Below are 20,291 nucleotides of genomic sequence, written 5' to 3' on the forward strand. Positions count from 1 at the left end.
TTTGAAGATCATGTTAATGTAATTGATTTAATGTTTAGATAAAAAAAAAACAAGACTTTTATTTAATTAATAATGCAGATGATTATTATATATAGGCGAAATCTTACACTTACACTGCACGTAAATCTATGAAATTTCATTCCAATTTTAAATACATGACGATAATGAACAATTTTAGATTTATTAAACTTTTTGAAGACTGTTTTTATTTGATAACTACAGAAACAAAAATAATGACAAAAATAGAATAAAGATAAACGTAACATAACATTTCATTTGCTACAAAAAGTGAATCTCATATAATATTAATAACTGCTATTATATTTTTACAATGTAAATTTTGCTGTTAAAAATCTTACTTTTAAAAAATGTAAATTTTGAATAAAAAAAAGTTTGTATAAAATATTGCAAGTTAAACTATATAAAATTGACAAAATCTTAAAACTGACCTGAATGAGCCCAAAGCAGAGTATTAAAAAAGTAGACAATCCCTTAATAAATAATAATACAATACTACTAACCTTGACTTGGCTTACGTGACTGCATTTCAAAATGATTCAAATTCTGTCTACTGCATGGAGTAACAACTGGATTTTGTCCGTGAAGCTCCCTGAAATATACATTTATGTTTACTTTAACAAGAAAAACCTTATACACAATATAATTTAAATTTCAAATTAACTAATTAATTCTGTAATTCCAACTCTAATATTTTATAAAATAATGAAATTATTGAAATAGTTTAGTTAATTAGAATTTAAACTGCTAAATGAATATATGTATATAATGTTCATTTAACTAACTTTATTTATTTAAATACTAGCTGCAAGGACCCACTTCGCTNAGTATTAAAAAAGTAGACAATCCCTTAATAAATAATAATACAATACTACTAACCTTGACTTGGCTTACGTGACTGCATTTCAAAATGATTCAAATTCTGTCTACTGCATGGAGTAACAACTGGATTTTGTCCGTGAAGCTCCCTGAAATATACATTTATGTTTACTTTAACAAGAAAAACCTTATACACAATATAATTTAAATTTCAAATTAACTAATTAATTCTGTAATTCCAACTCTAATATTTTATAAAATAATGAAATTATTGAAATAGTTTAGTTAATTAGAATTTAAACTGCTAAATGAATATATGTATATAATGTTCATTTAACTAACTTTATTTATTTAAATACTAGCTGCAAGGACCCGCTTCGCTGGGTTTTTATTTGTATGTAATATAGTTTTTATATATATATATATATATAGATTATTATTAATAGTTTTAATTTACATTAACATATATCAGGGACCATGCTGCCCAGTGCCAAAATTGCCATTTGGCAATATTTTTATTAAAGTGGCAATAAAAATATAATAGTGGTGATAGCAGATGGTAATAAAAATCATAATCTGCTTGTTTCAACATTCCGCATGAAATTGAATCACAAATCACACTTCAGAAAAAGCAGCAGAAAGTCTAGCTTCCATGTGATAGGAGTCCCATGCCCCACACATCTGGAGATTCTGTAAAGTCGTTCGGCAAGTTCTGGCAGAAGAGCAGGAAGTGACATTGAGAACCAAAGGCAGTTTTGTGCAATGCTGCCCAGTGTTTGCAGACTGGGGGTTTTTTATCAACCAACATAAAATTTGGGGAATTTTTTGGGGTGACATTTTTCACTTTGATCTTGTTTTCAGTAGATTAAAACAAAAGTTTTAACATCACAGAATCTGTGAGATACTGTTTAAACATTGTGATCAGACGGCTGGATGGCCGAGTGGTCAAGGTAGCAGCCTACCACTCTGAGGGACCAGGGATTGAATCCGGACAGATAAAAAAATACTCAGGAATTTTTCAGGGTGGTCTGTTCGGATATGTTGGGCTCCATCCCTCACCACCCAGACACCCCATTGTAGGCCTGGCCAAACCCATAATGGGAATGCAAAAAACCGGCCCTCTTAGTGCCCACAGGGTGGAGAGAGTTAAAAAAAAAAACATTGTGACCAAATGTATTATTTGGAATTATTCATTAAAAAATTACTCAAAAATGATTCTTATTGCTAGCAAGCAGAGGACCAGATTTTTGGGTCTCAGATTCAAACGAAAGTTGGTGAGTATGTAGACTTAAACACAAACATCTCCTTGTCCAAATAATAGAACCCACTTCTCAAGCATTTCCCAAAAATGTACCTCTGAAAATTTAGTGTTTATTTTAGAGACATGAAATTTTCAAAGACTTGTGAGAGGCAATAGCCAAGTGGGTTTAGCAAAAGCATACATATAATCAGACACCCGAAATATATTAGTATCTTCAGTGGCAATAACTGACAGATCAAAGTCCCCAGCAATCCTACAGGAAGTAATCCAGTGTTAGTGTGTGCTAAAAGAGCATCTATCTGATGACAAGATACTGTCATCAGAACTCAACAAATTATATGACAAACTGGTAAGATATCTGCATTCCAAAATAGGATAGCAACAATCTACTACCCAAACAAGAACACGATCAAAACCATTTCAAAACTAAAAGCAAGCAACAATGCCAAAACAATCTTCTGAAGGATCCATAACAACTAACTGCATACAAATGCTTGGAAAAAACAAATGATTAATTTCCACAGATAACCATCCCATATGCAAAAAACCACAGAATCTCTAGAGCATGCCTTCTTCCAATACACCCGTATAAAAAAGATATGGGAATTCTTGGAAAAATTCACGAATATCAAAAAACCAACAAACTTTATTCTTTACTGCACAACTGAGTGCATAGGTAGACACTGGGCACCTTTAACATCACTCTTTATTCAGAAATATCTTACACACCAATATGCATATTGTTGTGCAAGACATTCCACACACCAAAACATGTAAAGAAACTCCAATGGTTTCATAATATGCAAAATAAACAATTAAATTATGCTATCCTAATAACAACATTGAAAGCAATTCAGAAAACTAGAAACACTGCATATTTCCACAATATCAACAAAACAACTGCAAAATTCAAGTACCATCTACAGCAACCACTAGAAAGCATAAACAAAAGTAACCTGAATCAAAGAAGTAAAATTGCTGAAAAAGGAGGAAAAACAGGAATTCTACAGGTCTCCAAAAACACACTCTAATAATCCTACAAACTGTAAAAGACTGATTGTTGGAATGCACCTAACTCAACTGTACAGTATATTTTTCTCTTTAATTCAATAAAACAAAAATTGTAATGCTGTTTAGAAATGTATGTAGTCATTTGCACTCTTTGAATCAATCTTTCGAAAGAAACATGAAATTCTCCACTTATAAGTGGATACACGTGTTTTTATTGTGTACTAAAAAATAAATCTCTAATCTTCTTTTTGGAAAAAGTTAATATTGCAACACTACCCTCAAAGAAATTACAACTAATTAATTCACTTTTACTCGAGGAACTATCCAATCATGTCATGTTGGGTCACCATCTTTCGAAAGCACTTCATTGGTCAAAATGACCATGGGGAGGAAAAGATAAATGAGAAAGTGCATTTCCCCCACACTTGTCGCAATGAGCATGTCTTGTAAATGATTTAACTCCATCATATTTAACACTAAATGAGGTTTGGCAAATGAGTCAAACAAACATCATCATCACAAGTTAACAAATTTTTGAATTCATTCACTCAAGCCACAAATATCTAGACTGACTCATCTTAAAAATATAAATTTTTAAAACTCAAAATGGCATTAAACAGTGTGAACAAGTATTTTTACTCAGAATCACACAAGTCTCATTTGAAAATTTAATGTATTACAGCACAGCTGTGAATCATCATAAAACCTTTCATAATTATAACAAGAATGCCATTTTATCATTATAAGTAAACATACAAAATACAGTAGAGAGTCAATTATCCGAATGTCAATAAGCCAAAAGTGTTCCAGCTGGACTGTGTCATGCTGAATCGAACATTTTTGATACTAGATTAACTTCTAGTATAATTTTTTCATTTTATATTTTTGAATAAATTTATTTTGTTTGTACAAAATAAAGAAATAATTTTTAACGATACAATAGCCATAGTTATTATTATAAAAATTTTTGTTAGGCTTAACATCGACAAAAATTCAATGCGAAGTGACATGCAATGGAGAAAAATTTAAACACGGAATATATTAATATACTATTATTGGGATATAATAATATACTATATTAATAATGCATTTTTTCATACACAATCGGTTATCCGAAAAACCCCAGTTCCCAATTGATTCGTATAATTGATGCTCTACTGCATTAAAAACAATTTTAAATAATATTGTTTCAATTAAAATATAATTTTGTTTACATTTTAAACTGTTTTGCTGACCATAGGCCTCAATTTGAAACTCAATAGTCTGATAGTTCAATGCTTATAATTAAAATTTTTTAAAAGCAGGCAAATTTATGAAACAAAAATTAATGAATTTACTAAAAAATTAAAATAAATTTGATCATCTTTTGGGCAAAACAACACAAACAATTTCTATTCCTTGAGAAAAGGAATAGAAATTGTTTTTAATTAAATACCTTTAAAAATAAGGATACTGAAAAAAGTCAATGACTTTTTCTAGTATCCTTGTGAGTCATTGACAATTTCTATAGTCATGTCATAAAAGAAAGAGAGTAGCAATTAATTTTAAAAATTTGTAATTAAGGATTCAAAAAATGTAGGCAAAATTAAATAAATAAAAATTATTAAAAATAATAATTAAATTTCAAGTCAAAAACTGTAAGGCCGTTTTTCTATTAGAAGTGTTTACTTTGAGTCATAAGCAATTTTTAAAATGTGATGTCACTTCCTGTTTAACAAAATGCAAACTGATGTAATTATGAACAAATATTTTCATACATGTTAATTTGATATTTGTTACTTATTATCTGCAATTTTAACTCTTTTACGTCTTTATTTAAAGACTTTTATTTCTTCACATTTATTTTCACATACAGTGGTACCTTGACTTACAAGTTTAATTCGTTCCGTGATGGAACTCTTAACTCTTACATCAAATCAATTTTCTCCATTGGAATATCATTAATTTCATTCCGGACACCCCAGAGCATCACAATTCTTTTCTTACATGTTTTTAAATAAGAAAAATGTGCTTATAAATAACAAATATTGTATAAAAACACAATAGATTATACTGCAATAAACTGGTTTTGTGGATGTTGTGGCATTCACTGCATAGATAAAGAAAGAAAAAAAGGATGAAAAGTTCAAAAAATGAGAGAGAGTGGTGCCATACACAACATGGAAATGAACTAATGCCTATGTCACTTGATCACGTGTTTTTCTATAAGCTAGCCTCTATAGTTTATTGTAACGTTTGCTGCACCAACTAGCAATGGGGTATCTGAAGCTGGCTCATAACCTGAATTTTTGCTCTCAATTCAAAGCAAAAAATCAGCCAAGAGACAGCTCAAATCTTGAAAAACTCATAAGTTGGGACACTCTTAAGTCAAGATAACACTGTATTTTACATACTATGTCCTCACAAGTGAATAAGCTTCAGACGTTACTGCCCACGGAAAAAAAGACAAGTGATATGAAAATAGGGTAGCATAGTCACAGCATTTTAGTTTTTTAATTATTATTATTATTATGGACAATTTCCTCATGCACTCCTGTTTGTTACATTTCAAATACCATAATATCACAATGTCTTAAAATAAATATGAAGAAATAAAAAGTTTATTTAACAATGTAAGAGAGAATCTACAGAAACTTGTTTTTACGAAACAGGAAATGATATAAAACAAAAAACTAAAAATTTTGACAAGCTTTAAACATGAGGAATAATAATAGTAATAATAATGCTAATGATATGGTAAAATAAAATAATAATGTTACACACATACACACAAAAAAAACTAAACTAGACTAAAATTTTGAAAGTTTGAACCTACATCGTCTATCTCCAGTGACTTGTGTCTTATCCACTTGAATATCATTGCTCAAAGACATGAAACTTTCAAATACTTATAAGTTAAACACTAAATTTTCATAGGCCCATTTTTTGGAAATGCGTGACAACTGAGTCCTATTATTTGGACAAGGAGCTATTTGTGTTTAAGTGTGAAGCTGGGACCACACATCCCCCGGACAGAAACTGGCTGTCGAACTAAAGTCAATATATCGGTGACTTATTACATAAATAGGACTGGTGTGACCAAGGAACAGGGTGCGAGATGATATAATTGTCACATTCCAAACCTAATTGACAGATCCGCGATCATCAATTGTGAGAATGAGAGAGGGATCGTCCGCCAGGGTAACTTTGGACGGTCACCTTACAGAGTTCAAAGCAGGACCTGCTGACACTCCTGTAGAGGGGGCAGCGGCTGGGACAGCTACGTCTTCTCTAGGACAGTAAAATAGACATTAGGTGAAATTTACGGGTCCATCATCTGGGAAAGGGCTTGACCCAACTCCGGAAGGGAACGGCCCAGACGGGGATGTTCAGTGACCCCGTGGCCCGAATCATGTCCCTGGCAACTGACCAGGGACCAATAGAATCGAAGGGAACCAGCATTCAGACCAACCAAAATCTCGAGATTTCGGGAAGAAAAAGGTTATAAAAGCCCGAAATCCCAAGAACACGGCAGGTTGTGAGTGGAAGATCGGGAGCAAGTTAGTCTGTTCCTGAGATTCTAACCAGGATTACAGAGGAGAAGACTCGAACGAGTGTGGCAAGAGTGAGGAACTTAACTTTCCAAGCACACTTCTCTATCCGGACCAGTGTGAATAGAGACCTAACTTCCAGGCGTGGATCTCTACTCTCCCAGCCTCCAGAAACATCTTAGATTAGAGACTAACTTTCTCCTGTTTGTGAATCAGCTTATCCTTGGAGACGAACTCTTTCGTTTGGGAAAGAAACACCCATCTGGACGGACTATTGTAAGCATGTTTTTATCTAAATAAACATGTTAAATTTGTAAATACAATCTCTGTGTGAGTTTCTCTGCATCCTGCAAACCACTACCCCCATACAGAAAGGACTTTCTCGTGTCATCCTGACGATATTCGCGGGCAAAGCAAGTGTGTTTACCTTTAACTGAAAGGTCAACACCTCCCCACACTGGTGTCATGCCTCCTCCCCACATAAGGCTACATGTTCATCAGATTTCATTTGAATCAAAGAACCTAACATCAAACTGATAAGACTACTAGAACCTGCATTAATTAATAAGTAAAATGGTTGGTGACATTTTTAAATTTTCCAGAGCAACCATATATATATATATATAATTGATAAATTAAATTAATCATAACTTTTCACTAATCATCTGCCAATAAATTGCAAGCAATCATATAGTCAATTTATCTTCAACGTTTATTGAAAATTTAACAGTAGTTTGGATAGTGAATGAGAAATTTACTTATATTTGAACTAAATGTAAATGAAATAGGATAATCAATTTTATTGCTTTCGATTGCTTTAAATTGCCAATATATTCAACTTTTTTGAAATTTTATGAATTTTTAAAGTATTTTTTTTAAACATATTTCAATTTCTTAATCAATTTTCAACAACTTTTCCATTCAGAAAATATGATAATTTGCTTTCTTATCCTCTTTTACCTCATCTATTTTTAATATTTAACAGTTAACAAAAAATTCTACTGATAAACATTTAGATTTCATTCATCTATATATAAATCAATTCAAGATATTTATGCAGATTCAACTATTCATATCACCATCTATATCATTAATCATATTAAAAATTCCAATAGAATTATTAGAGTATCATTATTAAATTCTGAAAAAACTTTTTAACCACTACTGTAGTTATTTAAATTAGTCAAACATCAATAAATGTTAGAAAATTTTATATGTAACTACAAATGGAACTGCTCTATTGTTATAAAGAAACTGTAATTACTTTTCTAAACACTACATATCCTAATAATAAAAATAGAATTCAAGATGTATTTACCTATCTACCTAGATCAATTATATTATGGAATAAAGTTTTATGCCATTTGTTGCTATCTATTGTCATTTGATCATTTGTTAATTTAAAATGATACACCAATCCATATTTTATTTAATTATTCTTTGTAAAATAGTTAAAAAGAATTGTTAATAGTTAATTTTCAAAAAATAATTAATTTTACTTACTTCTTTGGTAATTTCTCCATTACAAGCCGAAATGAATTATCTGAACCAAGAGTAACAACACAAAACCTGAAATTATTAATAATTTCATAAATACTCAAAGTATCTTATTAAAATACATAACTAAAAAATTACATTCATAATAATACAACATTAACACAACCATTATTATTATTATGCTAAATTGGCCTTATCCACTCACTCATTGGAAACTGCTTCTACAAAGACTTCTTGTAGAAAAACAAAATGGTGTGAACAAATGAAGGTAAATAAAGAAAATTACTAGAAAAATCAAACACAGACATATTCCAGTATCTGAATTCCCTATATCCAGATTCTTACTACAACAAATAATATTCTGAAACTCATCATGCTATTTAATCAAATAATCCAGGTATTAAAAATGAAATACATTTATGAAAAACTTGAAAGTTACACTAGTAGAAATGAGAAGTTGGAAGTGACCCTGCTCCCAGTATCTACTTTCAATTGTTTTGGTGGCATTGTATCAGTGTTATATCATGATTGTGCATTTAGTAATTTTAATCATAAAATTTCATTATAATCTTAAAAGTTTATACTGAATAGTTCATTACAGTAGGCTCACAACTTCACTTGTTTATTTCATGTATAAAATGCTTAATATTATTACAAAATTTTTACCAAGGTCTACTGCAGATTAAAGAAAATGCAGTTCAAATAAAATTTCTAATAGTACTGTAAGGAATTGAGCCTGAGCTGTATTATTGTTTTATTTATTTTCTTTAATTCTATTCTACTTTGGGGTTTATGTTTAGTTAGGGCAAAAGTTCCCCACTCACCCCTCAGTAACAAAAACAAAAAAAAAATTGTTAGATATATAAATAGGTAAATGAGGAGGAATGGTTCCCGAAGTAATTGTGACGTCACCTCAAAGCATAAAATGAGCGAGACCTGAGATGATGATCGAGGTGAACTCCAGGCAGAGAGAGATTGAAGTGAGCTCCAGAGTGAGAGCAAAGGATGAGGTCCTGAGTGCAGCTATTGCTCTCAAGAGATTCCTAGTATTGAGGTGACAAATAAGGAATGTAGTTTTTTAAGATTCGTTGTACCTAGTCATAAGTTGGGTGACATTGTTGAGTCCTGGGGGGGTAGTTGATAAATATTATTTGATAAATTACCCTATGTTGTGTCGATTCTTGAGAAGTGTTTTTTTGAATAAATCGTTTTTTTGGTCTTACTAATTTGTACATAGTTGAGAGTTGATATTAAAACATATTTATTCTTTACTGATCTTTGTACATAGTTACTTTACAGAGAATGTGAAAGTCCAGGCCTGGCATCCTAACCACGAACCCGCATAAAGTACCTGTTAGGTTAATGGTCATGAGTTTCGAGCAATAGTTTCAAAAACAATATTGGTGTTCTTTTATTCAGTACTTTACAACACTACTAAACAAATTTATTTGTTACATTACAGCTTACAAACATAGCCTTTAATAACTTCATTAAGGGCTTATTAGTATGGGAACTAGAGTTTATAATGTTTAAAATCATGCTAAAAACAGATTGTAAGTAAACAGGTGTTTTGTAAACAAGTTGAACAGGTGTCTCAGTTCATTTGAAAAAAGGTTTTCAAATGGTCTGAGAATTAATTAAAATTTTTTCCATAAAACATTATAGAAAATATTCCCAATATCGGAACGAGGGTGAATTCTCTTAAAAAATTATCTGTACTCTGGCTGTAAAATTTGTCTTTTCTGAAAGTTGATTGAAATAGATCACTTTTTGATATATCATCCAGCTTTTCACTTTGTCCATTTGTCAACAAGTTTTCATATTCCTTCATTAAAAAATGCTTTTGGCTGAACTGCAAGCCAGAAATGCACAGTCTTCACCTCTTCATCAGACACAAATCTCTCATCCTCTTAGGACTTCTTTTAGTAAACCAGACAGCTGATAATCTGATGGTGCAGATAAAAACTACAGGGAAAATGCTCCAATGTCTCAAAATGAAGGTTTTGGAGTGTCAACAGTGTGAGCAGCAGTGAGCAGAAGTGCATTGTAGTGCAAGAACACAATGTTGAGATGTTCAAGCATCCTCCCTACATTCCTGATCTTGCCCCATCCAACTATCACCTGTGTGTTCCCTTAACAGAAGCTGTATAAGGACAGAGATTCATGTCTTATGAAAAGGTAAAGACAGTGATGCATTTGTGGTTTGCAGCTCAACCAAATATTTTTAATGAGGAAATACAAAAGCTCATTGACAGATGGACAAAGCATATTGTAACAGTGGGCAATTATGTATGTTAAAAAATTCTACAGCCAAAAAACAAATAATTTTAGACTCACCCCCATATTTCCAGAAACAATTATTTTTAGATAGTGGGATATGACTATTTTATATACTACAACATGAGTTCTGTGAGGTGTCAAGAAATACCACAGCAACTAAGCAGTCAATTAATCATTACATGCCTATTTTTAACAGGGCTGTTGAGTCGCGTAAAAATCTACCGACTCCAACTCCGACTCTTCCTTACCATCAGACTCCAATTCGGGGCAGACTTGTTACCGAAAGAGACCCGGAAATTCTGATGTCATCACGTGACCTCAGAATAAAATATTCAATAAACAGAGTTGTAATAAAGATAGAGCATAGAAACTTCCAAAAGCTAAAAGACTTCTCTAAGTAATATATAAATATGTATTTGATAATTTTTACTTTTCCGGCTGTTATATATAACAGAAGAAAAGTGTAGCACTCGGTCAAAAATGACCCCTCCCAAATTTTTACATTTTTGGACTCAAGACACCTTGAAATTTCAAGATATGCAAAAGATTCGAAGTTTTTTCTATATGTGTGGATGTTAGACTGTGTGTGTGGGGGGACATGATTTCGTTTACCCTGTTTGAAGCCTAATAATTTCTGTGGTCAGAGTGGTCAGAATCTGAGTCAGATGGTTTAACACAGGAGTTAGTTATTTAAGTCAAAGTGGTTGAACTAAATCGTGTCCCCATATACATTCTAACATCTTAAGAGAGAACATCTTAACGGGTTTTACTGTACCATTATAAAATGACAAAAAAGCTTACTTTGCGGATAAAGACGAGTTTTATTTTATTTTTTTAAATTTTGAACACTAATAACAGTAAAATATTTATTAAGAGATACAACACATGACCGCTTTTATGTCTTCACCCTGTGGACCTTTAATTAAGAACCAAAATTTAATAGTATTAATGCCCCTTTATACGCAAGCTACAGTGCCACATTTCGTTCCTTAAACTTTACCCGTTCTAAGATATTGTTTAATATCTCAGAACAGAAAGTAAAGAAATTAAACAAATTAGACGCCAACACACATGCGTGTGCGAATTTTTCTCCTTTATTGACTTTTTTGAGGGGTTCGGGAGGTCTCCAAATGTGTAATTTGAAAAAAAAAACTTGGAGGGTCAAATTTGACACGATTCCAATACTTTTCCGCTTTATATACATAACAAGTTGGTAAGTAAAAAGGAGTCGGAGTTGGCGAATTTTTTGACGACTCTGACTCCGGCTAAAACATCAAAACTCCACGACTCCGACTCCACAGCCCTGATTTTTAAAATGTTTTAATTATTAATTTGTTCACATTATTTAATTTTAATTAAACTCTCTTGTATTACTATTGATTAGACTTTTAAATTTTTTTTACTACTTACAGTTATCTAATATAGTTTATCAAAAATTGTAAAATGCAACACAGGAGTAAAGTGTTGAAAAGTGATATAAAAAACTAAGTTTATACTGCCAAAGCCAATTAAAGGGATACCTTTTAGCATCTGTATATCATTGTGTATAACAACAAGTAATTAATTATGTATGTTAGCACTTACATAGTTTAAATTTTAGTTCATTCAAATTACAAATATATAAACCATCAGTAAGATATCAACTAAGTGTAAAGCATTCAAGCATTAATGAAATTAATACAATATCACAGAACAAATACAAAATAAATTTTAAAAGTAAAATTTGTAATACATTAAGAAAATTTTATATTGATATATTATTAAAAACGAAATAACTATCCAAAAATAGAACAATTTAAATAGTTTTAATTAAATCAAATTAGAAACACATCATTATATAACTTAATTCCTATACTTCAACATGAAAAATGATATCACTAAGAATGTTTGTTATGATTTCCCACCCTGTAAATAATCATAAAAATAATTGTATTTTATATTTAACTCTACTGCTATAAATGTTATTTGAAATACAGTAATACCCCAAACTTACGCGATAGGTGGGACCAAGCGATAACAGCATAAGTCGGGGTATAATTTCGCAATTTGTGTAAAATCCAAGTCGGATGTATGTAAGATAATAAATGCTCTCGTTAATCTTATCTCGTCTTTTGATTCATTCACAGTTACAAGAAATCACCACATACAGTCTCTCAAGTCTCCGTACATATAACAAACACAGAAATAAATAACACAAAATAAATTGTGGTGTAAGGAACCAAGTCCGAACGTTATTTTTATTTACTTTTATTTTGCTTATTATTCTATTTTTGTTTGGGGCTTATGTTTTGTTAGGACGAAGGTTTCATCACCATTCACCTTAGTAACTTAAAAATAGAAGAAAAACCAACTCACCGACGAAAGAAAAGCGCTGTAGTTAAAAATTGCGCACACTTGCGCTCCCGAGTGGAAAAAAGTAAGTCCGCACCGAAAAAAAGGGGGGGAAGACCCCACAACCCAGTTAGGAATCGCTAAACCTTAAAAGAATAAAGCATCCCGATAATTGTTAAAAAGAATAATGTAAAAGGTTAGCGAAGTATTGTCGGAAAATAATCTGCCAGATAAACAAGAAAAATTTAATGTTACAGATAAGTATGTAAATGAGGAGAGTGAGCTCATTCAGAATTGTGACGTCACCTCACACTATAAAGCCTCTAACTCAAGTGAAAACGAACGAGGTGAATTCCTGATAGCAACGAGCTTATAGCAGTGAACAAGAGAGAGGTGTCCGATAGGATTTTGAAGTTATTCGATTTGTGGATCGACGATTATAGAAAGTCTTGAGAGTTTGAGGAAATAGGTTCCTAGTATATTGAGGTGACGATTAGGATCTTTAATTTATAAGAATTATTGTTTATAAGTTAATTCTTTGATTTTGTCGAATTCCAAAGGGGAATAGAATTAAGTTAGAAATAGATTGATTTGAGTTTGTCGGGTTGATTCTTGTTGAATTTCATTGAATAAATTATTGTTTGATTTTTACTAAATACTGTATGTAGTTTATTACTAGAAGTTTAATTAAATATTTGATTTTTGTTATTGACAAACTTTGTCATTATTTAATTCGGTGCACGCTTAAAGTCCAGGCCTGGCACACTAATGCAAATCCGCGTAAAGTACCCGTTAGGGAACGGCTATTTCCGGCACGCAGTAGTGTCGATAATCGTTGGAAAAGTCGGAAAAATAATATAGTACTTTACAGTAGCTATGTGTCGATTCCACTCAACATGTCCGAACACGTAAGCTGAACAATAGTGTAGGGGGAGTGAGTAATCAAGAGTTGCGTGGCGCTCAAACAAAAGACGAATCGACGAGATTTGAAAATCGCGTAACTCTGGGTTCGCGTAAGTCGAGGTATTACTGTACTTCAAAAGTGATTTTTATTCATTTTTTCATTGAAATATTCAAATATTAAACTCTTTAAAATTTATCTAGCTTCTAAATTTATTTAATAAAATATTTACCCTTTTGATTGTCCATTTGCTCTATTTTCATAAAATTTAATATCTAAAACATCAGTTACATTAACACTGTTAATGGCGTCAATAACATCCTGATCAGTAGTCCACTATATAAAAAAAATAAAGAAAAAAATTAATGAACTAGAATATAAAATAAGGTTCATTAAAAATACCTTATTAATTAATAGAAGATATTTATTTAATAATGAAGGTTCAGTATAGTTCAAAAGTTTTACAGAGGCAGAAGATAATAAATATAAAAAAAAATCAATTAGATCTACAGATTTATGTCCTAAGCCACTTAAAAAGAAATTTTTTGAAAATTACGAGTAAATAATTTCTATTTTTCAAAATTTATACATTACGTTGTTTAGTTGTCTTAATAAATGTCCCAAACACAAGACTAGATGTCTTGTGTTTGGAACATTTGTTAAGACAACTAAACTTCTAATAAAATGTTAATGTCATGAAAATTTTTATTATGTTCCTAACATCCAGCATGAATTATGACTAATTTTTTTTGTTGTTGTAATTTTTAAATTTCAAATGAATTTTTAATAATTTTCTCCTGTTGGAGTTTCTAAGTTTGAAGTTATCATCATCATCATTATTATTTCAAAAATAATTATAAATAAACAGAAATTCTTAGAGAACATTAACCATTCTAATTACAAATTTATAAAAAAGTGTTTCTTTCATGAGATCAAAATATGTTTTATAATAATGCCGAGTGCTTTAGGGGGACACTTATTCCTTTATCTTTAAAATTACTACCTAATAAGAACAAAACATATATTAACTGATTTAAATTGACAGTTGGCTGGCCAAATGGTTAAGGTAAAAGCCTACTGCTCTGGGAGACCCAGGATTGACTCCAGAGGAGTAGAAAAACTTCAGGAATTTTTTTGCAAGTGATTTGTCCATATAGGTTGGGCTCCATCTCTCACCAGTCAGTCACCCCATTGTGGGCCTGGCCAAACCCATCGTGGGCTTGCTAAAGCCCACGATGGGTTTGATGGGCTCTTTTAGTGCTCACAGAGCAGAGTTAAAAAAAAAAAAAACCATAATTTAAATTTATAAAGTTGTTATAAGCACATTTTCATATTTCATTAAGCAAACTTCTGTCAAAATAATCTAAACAATAAATGGAAATTNTAATCTATAAATAATTTAAAATCAAATAAAATTATTAATATTATGTATTTTATCTAGAGCATGTTTTGTGCTTACTAACAATGTATTTCTCAATGGTTCTGACAGTATTAAATACCATAATATCAATGATCAGATTGATTCCCTCTGAGAAAGGAGTCTGCCTATGTTTTTCAATGTAATCATTAATTTAACTTTCTCAGATGAAAAAATAATCTAAGACAAATTTTTAAAATTAACTCTAATGTGTCAATCACAGCTGAATTGTTAATTGATCAGCCAATCAGATTATGCAACAAATGGACCAAAGATTCAAACTCTACAACCTCAAAAATATTTAAGTACATATTTTTGTGCTTGTTCATACTATTTATTTGGTAGTTCTACTTTATAAATGCTGTAATCTCACTCAGATGAATATGGAGACTATTGCAAGTTTATTTCCTAAAAAGTTGTTGTTGATCTCTTGATGAGAAGAGGTTCCATAAAAACTTTCATTGCATTTGATTAAACTGTGTCAAACTGTATAAACAAAATTCTACTTTACATGTAAGATTTCTTAATAAATTACAAAATTATATAGTTTAGTATGTTTTCAAAATTAAATAATAAAGCTAATAGTTTTACATATTATTAGGAAAAACTAGTCATAGTTTGATAGGATTTAATTATATGACTTTGGTATGTTTCTTGTAATACAGTAATTTAAAAAAAAATAACATGTTTTAAGTAAAAAGTTTACAAGAAGTAACTCCAAATATTGTATTAAAATCAAATTTTCTTTTTGAAGGAAAAAATTAAGTAAACAATTTAAAAATTTGAAATAAACTCTGCTAAAGTTATGACTCTTCTTAAACTAACAAATTGTTTTAAACTTTTAAATAATAATAATTGAAAAGTAAATGGAGATTATATTCCATATAACATTGTTCCCTAAATAATCTGATGGCTGTAGTTTCCCCATTCAGTAATCATACTGATGACATCCTCAGTACAGGTATCCAATCAACATACAGTAGCATCTAATTATAATAAACTTCATAACAACAAACTTTTAGATTTTTCCCAACCTAACTTCCACAGGAATCTATGACAATATTTATGATGAACTTTCACTGTAACATTCCTTTTTTTATCAGTCTCGTGTTATCTATGTACAATTCCTACAATTTTCACTTCACTATAACAATTTCATTACAACTTCTTTCCTCTTCATTGCTGTTGTCTCCAAACTGATAAACAGTTGTATCCAAGGAAGAGAGGCAAGACTGGAAGTAACTAAGTTGAAGGTGCATTAACTTCAACAAGAGCCGCAAGTTGTCATAGACACAGGTGTATTCACAACAGTTTAATTTTATTATTTACCTTATTCTTCACTTAAGGTAAAGAAACAGAAAGAAATGCCTGGAGAAAAATTTTGTAAGGATCATTCTAGTATAGGAAACAAAAACACAGAAAGAATATGATTCAAAGGGTAAACTAAATTGACAACTTCAGAACTAAATTATTTTATTTACATGAAATAAATGTAAAAAAATGTAAGTAAAATATAATAGCTTTGTTTCACTGTAGACTTCATATTTAGCTATTTAACTTGCTTAATAATTTACAGTAGAGCGTCAATTATCCAAATCAATTGGGGACTGGGGTTGTTCGGAAGATCGATGTTTCAGATAACCAATTATGTACGAAAAAATATATTAATTTATCCCATCTTGACATTTTTCTCCGTTGCGTATCACTTTGCGTTGAATTTTCATCGATGTTAAGCCTAACGAAGACTATTGTATCGTTAAAAATTATTTTTAAATTTTGTACAAACAAAATAAATATATTGAAAAATATAAAAACAATAAAAAATTATACTTCAGAAGTTAATTTAGTATCAAAAACGTAAAATATTTGAGTAGCCCAAGACATAGCCAAAGATTGCAGCACCACAGCACTGGCAAAAATTTAAATTTGCCGACTGGAATTCTTTCGGATGATTGACTTTCAGATAATCGATGCTCTACTGTATATTTATTTTCCATTACTAAAATTCAAAATCAAAACTGGAACTGATAACTTGTAAAATCAAAACCATTCATACTTTTCCAGCAAATAGGTTAAATTAACATTTTCGGTTTATTTTATAAACCTGTCTCAGGTTTAAAACTACAAAATTTTGACAACATTTTTGAGAGTACCATCAAGTTTGACTTATGAAATTCTGCTGTAGTTCAATACACAAATACATCCTCTATCTTAAAAATCTTTAATTAAAAATAAAGCATATTTACATTATAATATCAAATAGTTATTACCTCTTCTGCTTGCTGACCATCACTGGATGGTGCTGTGATGACATCATCATATAAATCTACATTTGCATCGTGATTATAATCGCCATCCTAAAGGAAAAAATAATAATGTATTACTTGTCATATGAAAATAAAGAAAACTATTATTTAAAACATCAGATAAATTTCTTTATGCAAAAGATATAAAACTAATCTATAAATAATTTAAAATCAAATAAAATTATTAAAACAACAGAAGACAGCTTTAAAAAATTAATTAATATAATAGTTTGTTACAAAGATTACAAATATATAAAAGTTGATTTAAATTTTTTAAGTTAATACATTATTTTCTTTTCTTGAGTTGAAAGACTGCAGCTAACATTTATCTGATGATTTGCTAATGTGTCATCGTTATCACCACTTTATTTGTTACTGTCCAATACATTCTCTTCCACAAATAAATTTTGATTATTACCATCCACATTCTCCGTTATTTTTACATTGCCATCAACAATGCCTTTCTATGCTATATCTTCCCATTTTCATTCAATCAAAATAATGTCATTGTTGTCGTCTTCCCAAACTTTACTGTCTAGCTGAATGCCAGCTTTCTTGAAATAATTCTTGACAGGAAATGGAGAATCATCATATTTCTATGCCTTATGAATTTCAGATATGCAATCTCTGAACATAAATCTTTCAAATGCCAATCCTCTTCTAAAGCAATTAACGTTTTCATTAAAACGCACTTCCAATAATGAACTTTGTAATGTTCTTTTGTCCATTGATTGTAGTTTGACATCACATTTGCAAGGAAGAAAGTATGTTGTACATTTTGCAATTTAGTCTGACTTTTGATAAACTACAAATGGGCAGCCATGAAGGCTAGACTCTACAGGAAGCTAGTGTTAAGGGCCAAGCTTAATTTTTTATTGGAATGCCAATAATTTAATTACATACTCACACCCTATTGGTTGTTTGGAACTTAATTTATGACTCTGTTCTTTTATATTTCTTTTTATAATGTGTATCATAGTGTTATCTAACTTCAGCACAAATTTTTAAAAATTTGGCTTATCATACAAGATTTTTATTAAAATTGTAATCAATTTCTATAGTTTAATAACCAAGAAAGCAACTAAAATTTTTACTTTTATGTGAATTAGTAATTTTAACTTGTGTTCCATTCATATTTAAATCTATAGTTACAAGCACTTTATTGGGCTGTTATTTGAGAAAATTAAAGACTTGTAAATTCCCACTGTCATTTGTCTGTCCTTTCCAAGAGTTAGATAGATGAAAGCAAAGATCAGACATGGAAAGATCAGACATGGAAAGATTAGGGGTGGGAGGCTCCGATTAACTATATAAGAATTACCAATGCTTACCAGAAGTCACATTATTTCAATTCAAAAATTTTTTCCTTGAAAGCAGTTAGCAATAGGAGTCATGCCAGTCAATCTAACAGGAAAAGTATGATGTACAGGGGCAAGACTACTAACATGATGTGAAGGGCATATAATTTAAATTAATTAAAAATTGTAGCCCAGCATTGTGACAATGTCACAATAAATAATTGCTCATTATACTTTCCTTCAAAATATTTATTCATTTTAAATGTTAATGTTTCATCTAGTAAACACTTAAAAAACAAACCTGTTTCATCAATGTTAAAGATTTTCTGAAGTTCATATTCTTGCAGGATTTTTTTTTCAAGATTGTTTTGCATCAAGTTTTACAATCTTCTTCACTTACTTCAGCACTTTCATCCAATATAATTTTTTTGTGAAAATTCACATTTTCCCTTACATTACAGCTAACCAGAACTTGCTTGAAAAGTGTCATAACTAGACATTTTTTGAGATATTTGATCTGATTGCAAGATATATGATCTGACAAGATATATAAATCTGATTAGATCTATATATCAAAAATAAGTGTATGTGTGTGTATTACTTTATTATGTACTGTACAAGCTGTTTAAACTGGCAATATTGTTGATTTTTCATAATGAGAATGCCACCTGCTGATACAATAGTAGTGTTTTGTTTTGCAGACTCATGAGATCAGTGATATAGTTTTGTGTTGCTAACATTATTAAGAGACTTGTGTTAACGGTGACAAGGTATGTATATCAACAATATTTCTGAACCCAATTTATAGTTAATTCAAACCAAACACAAATATAATGTGTCCACGGGAAAGTATAATACTGCACTAGCCCAGTAAGCTACTGAACCTAGGGTTTTTCCTTGTTGGGATGAAGCTACTCTTTTAACACAAGACTTTTGACCGACACAACTTACATTCGTTGTAGGCTCTTGAGATTTATATAGCAGGCATGAAGGAAGGTTGTATTAACTCTGACTATATTCTGGTTCCACAATTGTGGAAGTATTATTTACAATGCCACAAAGCATAATGATAATTTTTTGTGTGTAATTATGCATTTATCTTTATACAATGTAAAGGAAACAATTCTCTTATTGATCATCATTTATATGTTAAAACNCGTGTGTGGGACCCTTAATTACACTTATATGAAAGTATCATTATACTTTCATATATATTTTAAATAAAAAGTGTATTTTCTTTTGCTTTCTGACATAAGAACAGTTCTTCTCAGAGCAATTTTATTAAATATACACAGCTGACCATTAAAATTGCAACATGAAGAACAAGAGCTATCAAAACCATGTGTATTATACAAATAATTTTATGAAACAAGTGAAATGATTGTGTATAAATTAAATAGCCTAATGATTACGACTATAATAAATTTAAGAGCTATCATATCGGGAGTGACTGGAACACAAATAGACTAAACTTTTTACAAAATAGCCTTTAATTATCTACAATCAAGTTTTATGATTGATTGTGGATAATTAAAGGCTATTTTGTGAACGTTTAATCTATTTGTGTTCCAGTCGTTCCCCTGATATCCCTAAATTTATTATAGCCATATTCATTAGGCTAT

At 30.5% G+C, this 20,291-nt stretch overlaps 1 protein-coding gene across 1 annotated transcript; it reads right to left on the minus strand.

The window, feature by feature from the left end:
- Positions 1-849: 849 nt before the first annotated feature.
- Positions 850-19,159, minus strand: LOC111619703 (cleavage and polyadenylation specificity factor subunit 6-like). Its single transcript, XM_023361473.1, has 5 exons — positions 19,070-19,159; positions 17,336-17,422; positions 13,881-13,984; positions 8,143-8,208; positions 850-986 (listed from the first exon to the last, which is right to left on the minus strand). Exons 1-5 carry the CDS (start codon positions 19,157-19,159, stop codon positions 893-895), a joined length of 441 nt encoding a protein of 146 aa, XP_023217241.1. The 3' UTR covers positions 850-892.
- Positions 19,160-20,291: the final 1,132 nt, after the last annotated feature.

Source organism: Centruroides sculpturatus, unplaced genomic scaffold (assembly GCF_000671375.1).
Source record: "Centruroides sculpturatus isolate CEXI.00-Female unplaced genomic scaffold, Cexi_2.0 scaffold141, whole genome shotgun sequence".
NCBI lineage: Eukaryota > Metazoa > Arthropoda > Arachnida > Scorpiones > Buthidae > Centruroides > Centruroides sculpturatus.

Coding starts and splice junctions, on each gene's coding strand:
- LOC111619703 (XM_023361473.1), bottom strand. CDS start 19,159: ATGACACTTTTCAAGCAAGTTCTGGTTAGCTGTAATGTAAGGGAAAAT. Junction 13,985..17,335: donor ATGGTCAGCAAGCAGAAGAG/GTAATAACTATT, acceptor TTTTTTATATAG/TGGACTACTGATCAGGATGT. Junction 8,209..13,880: donor GCAAATGGACAATCAAAAGG/GTAAATATTTTA, acceptor TAATAATTTCAG/GTTTTGTGTTGTTACTCTTG.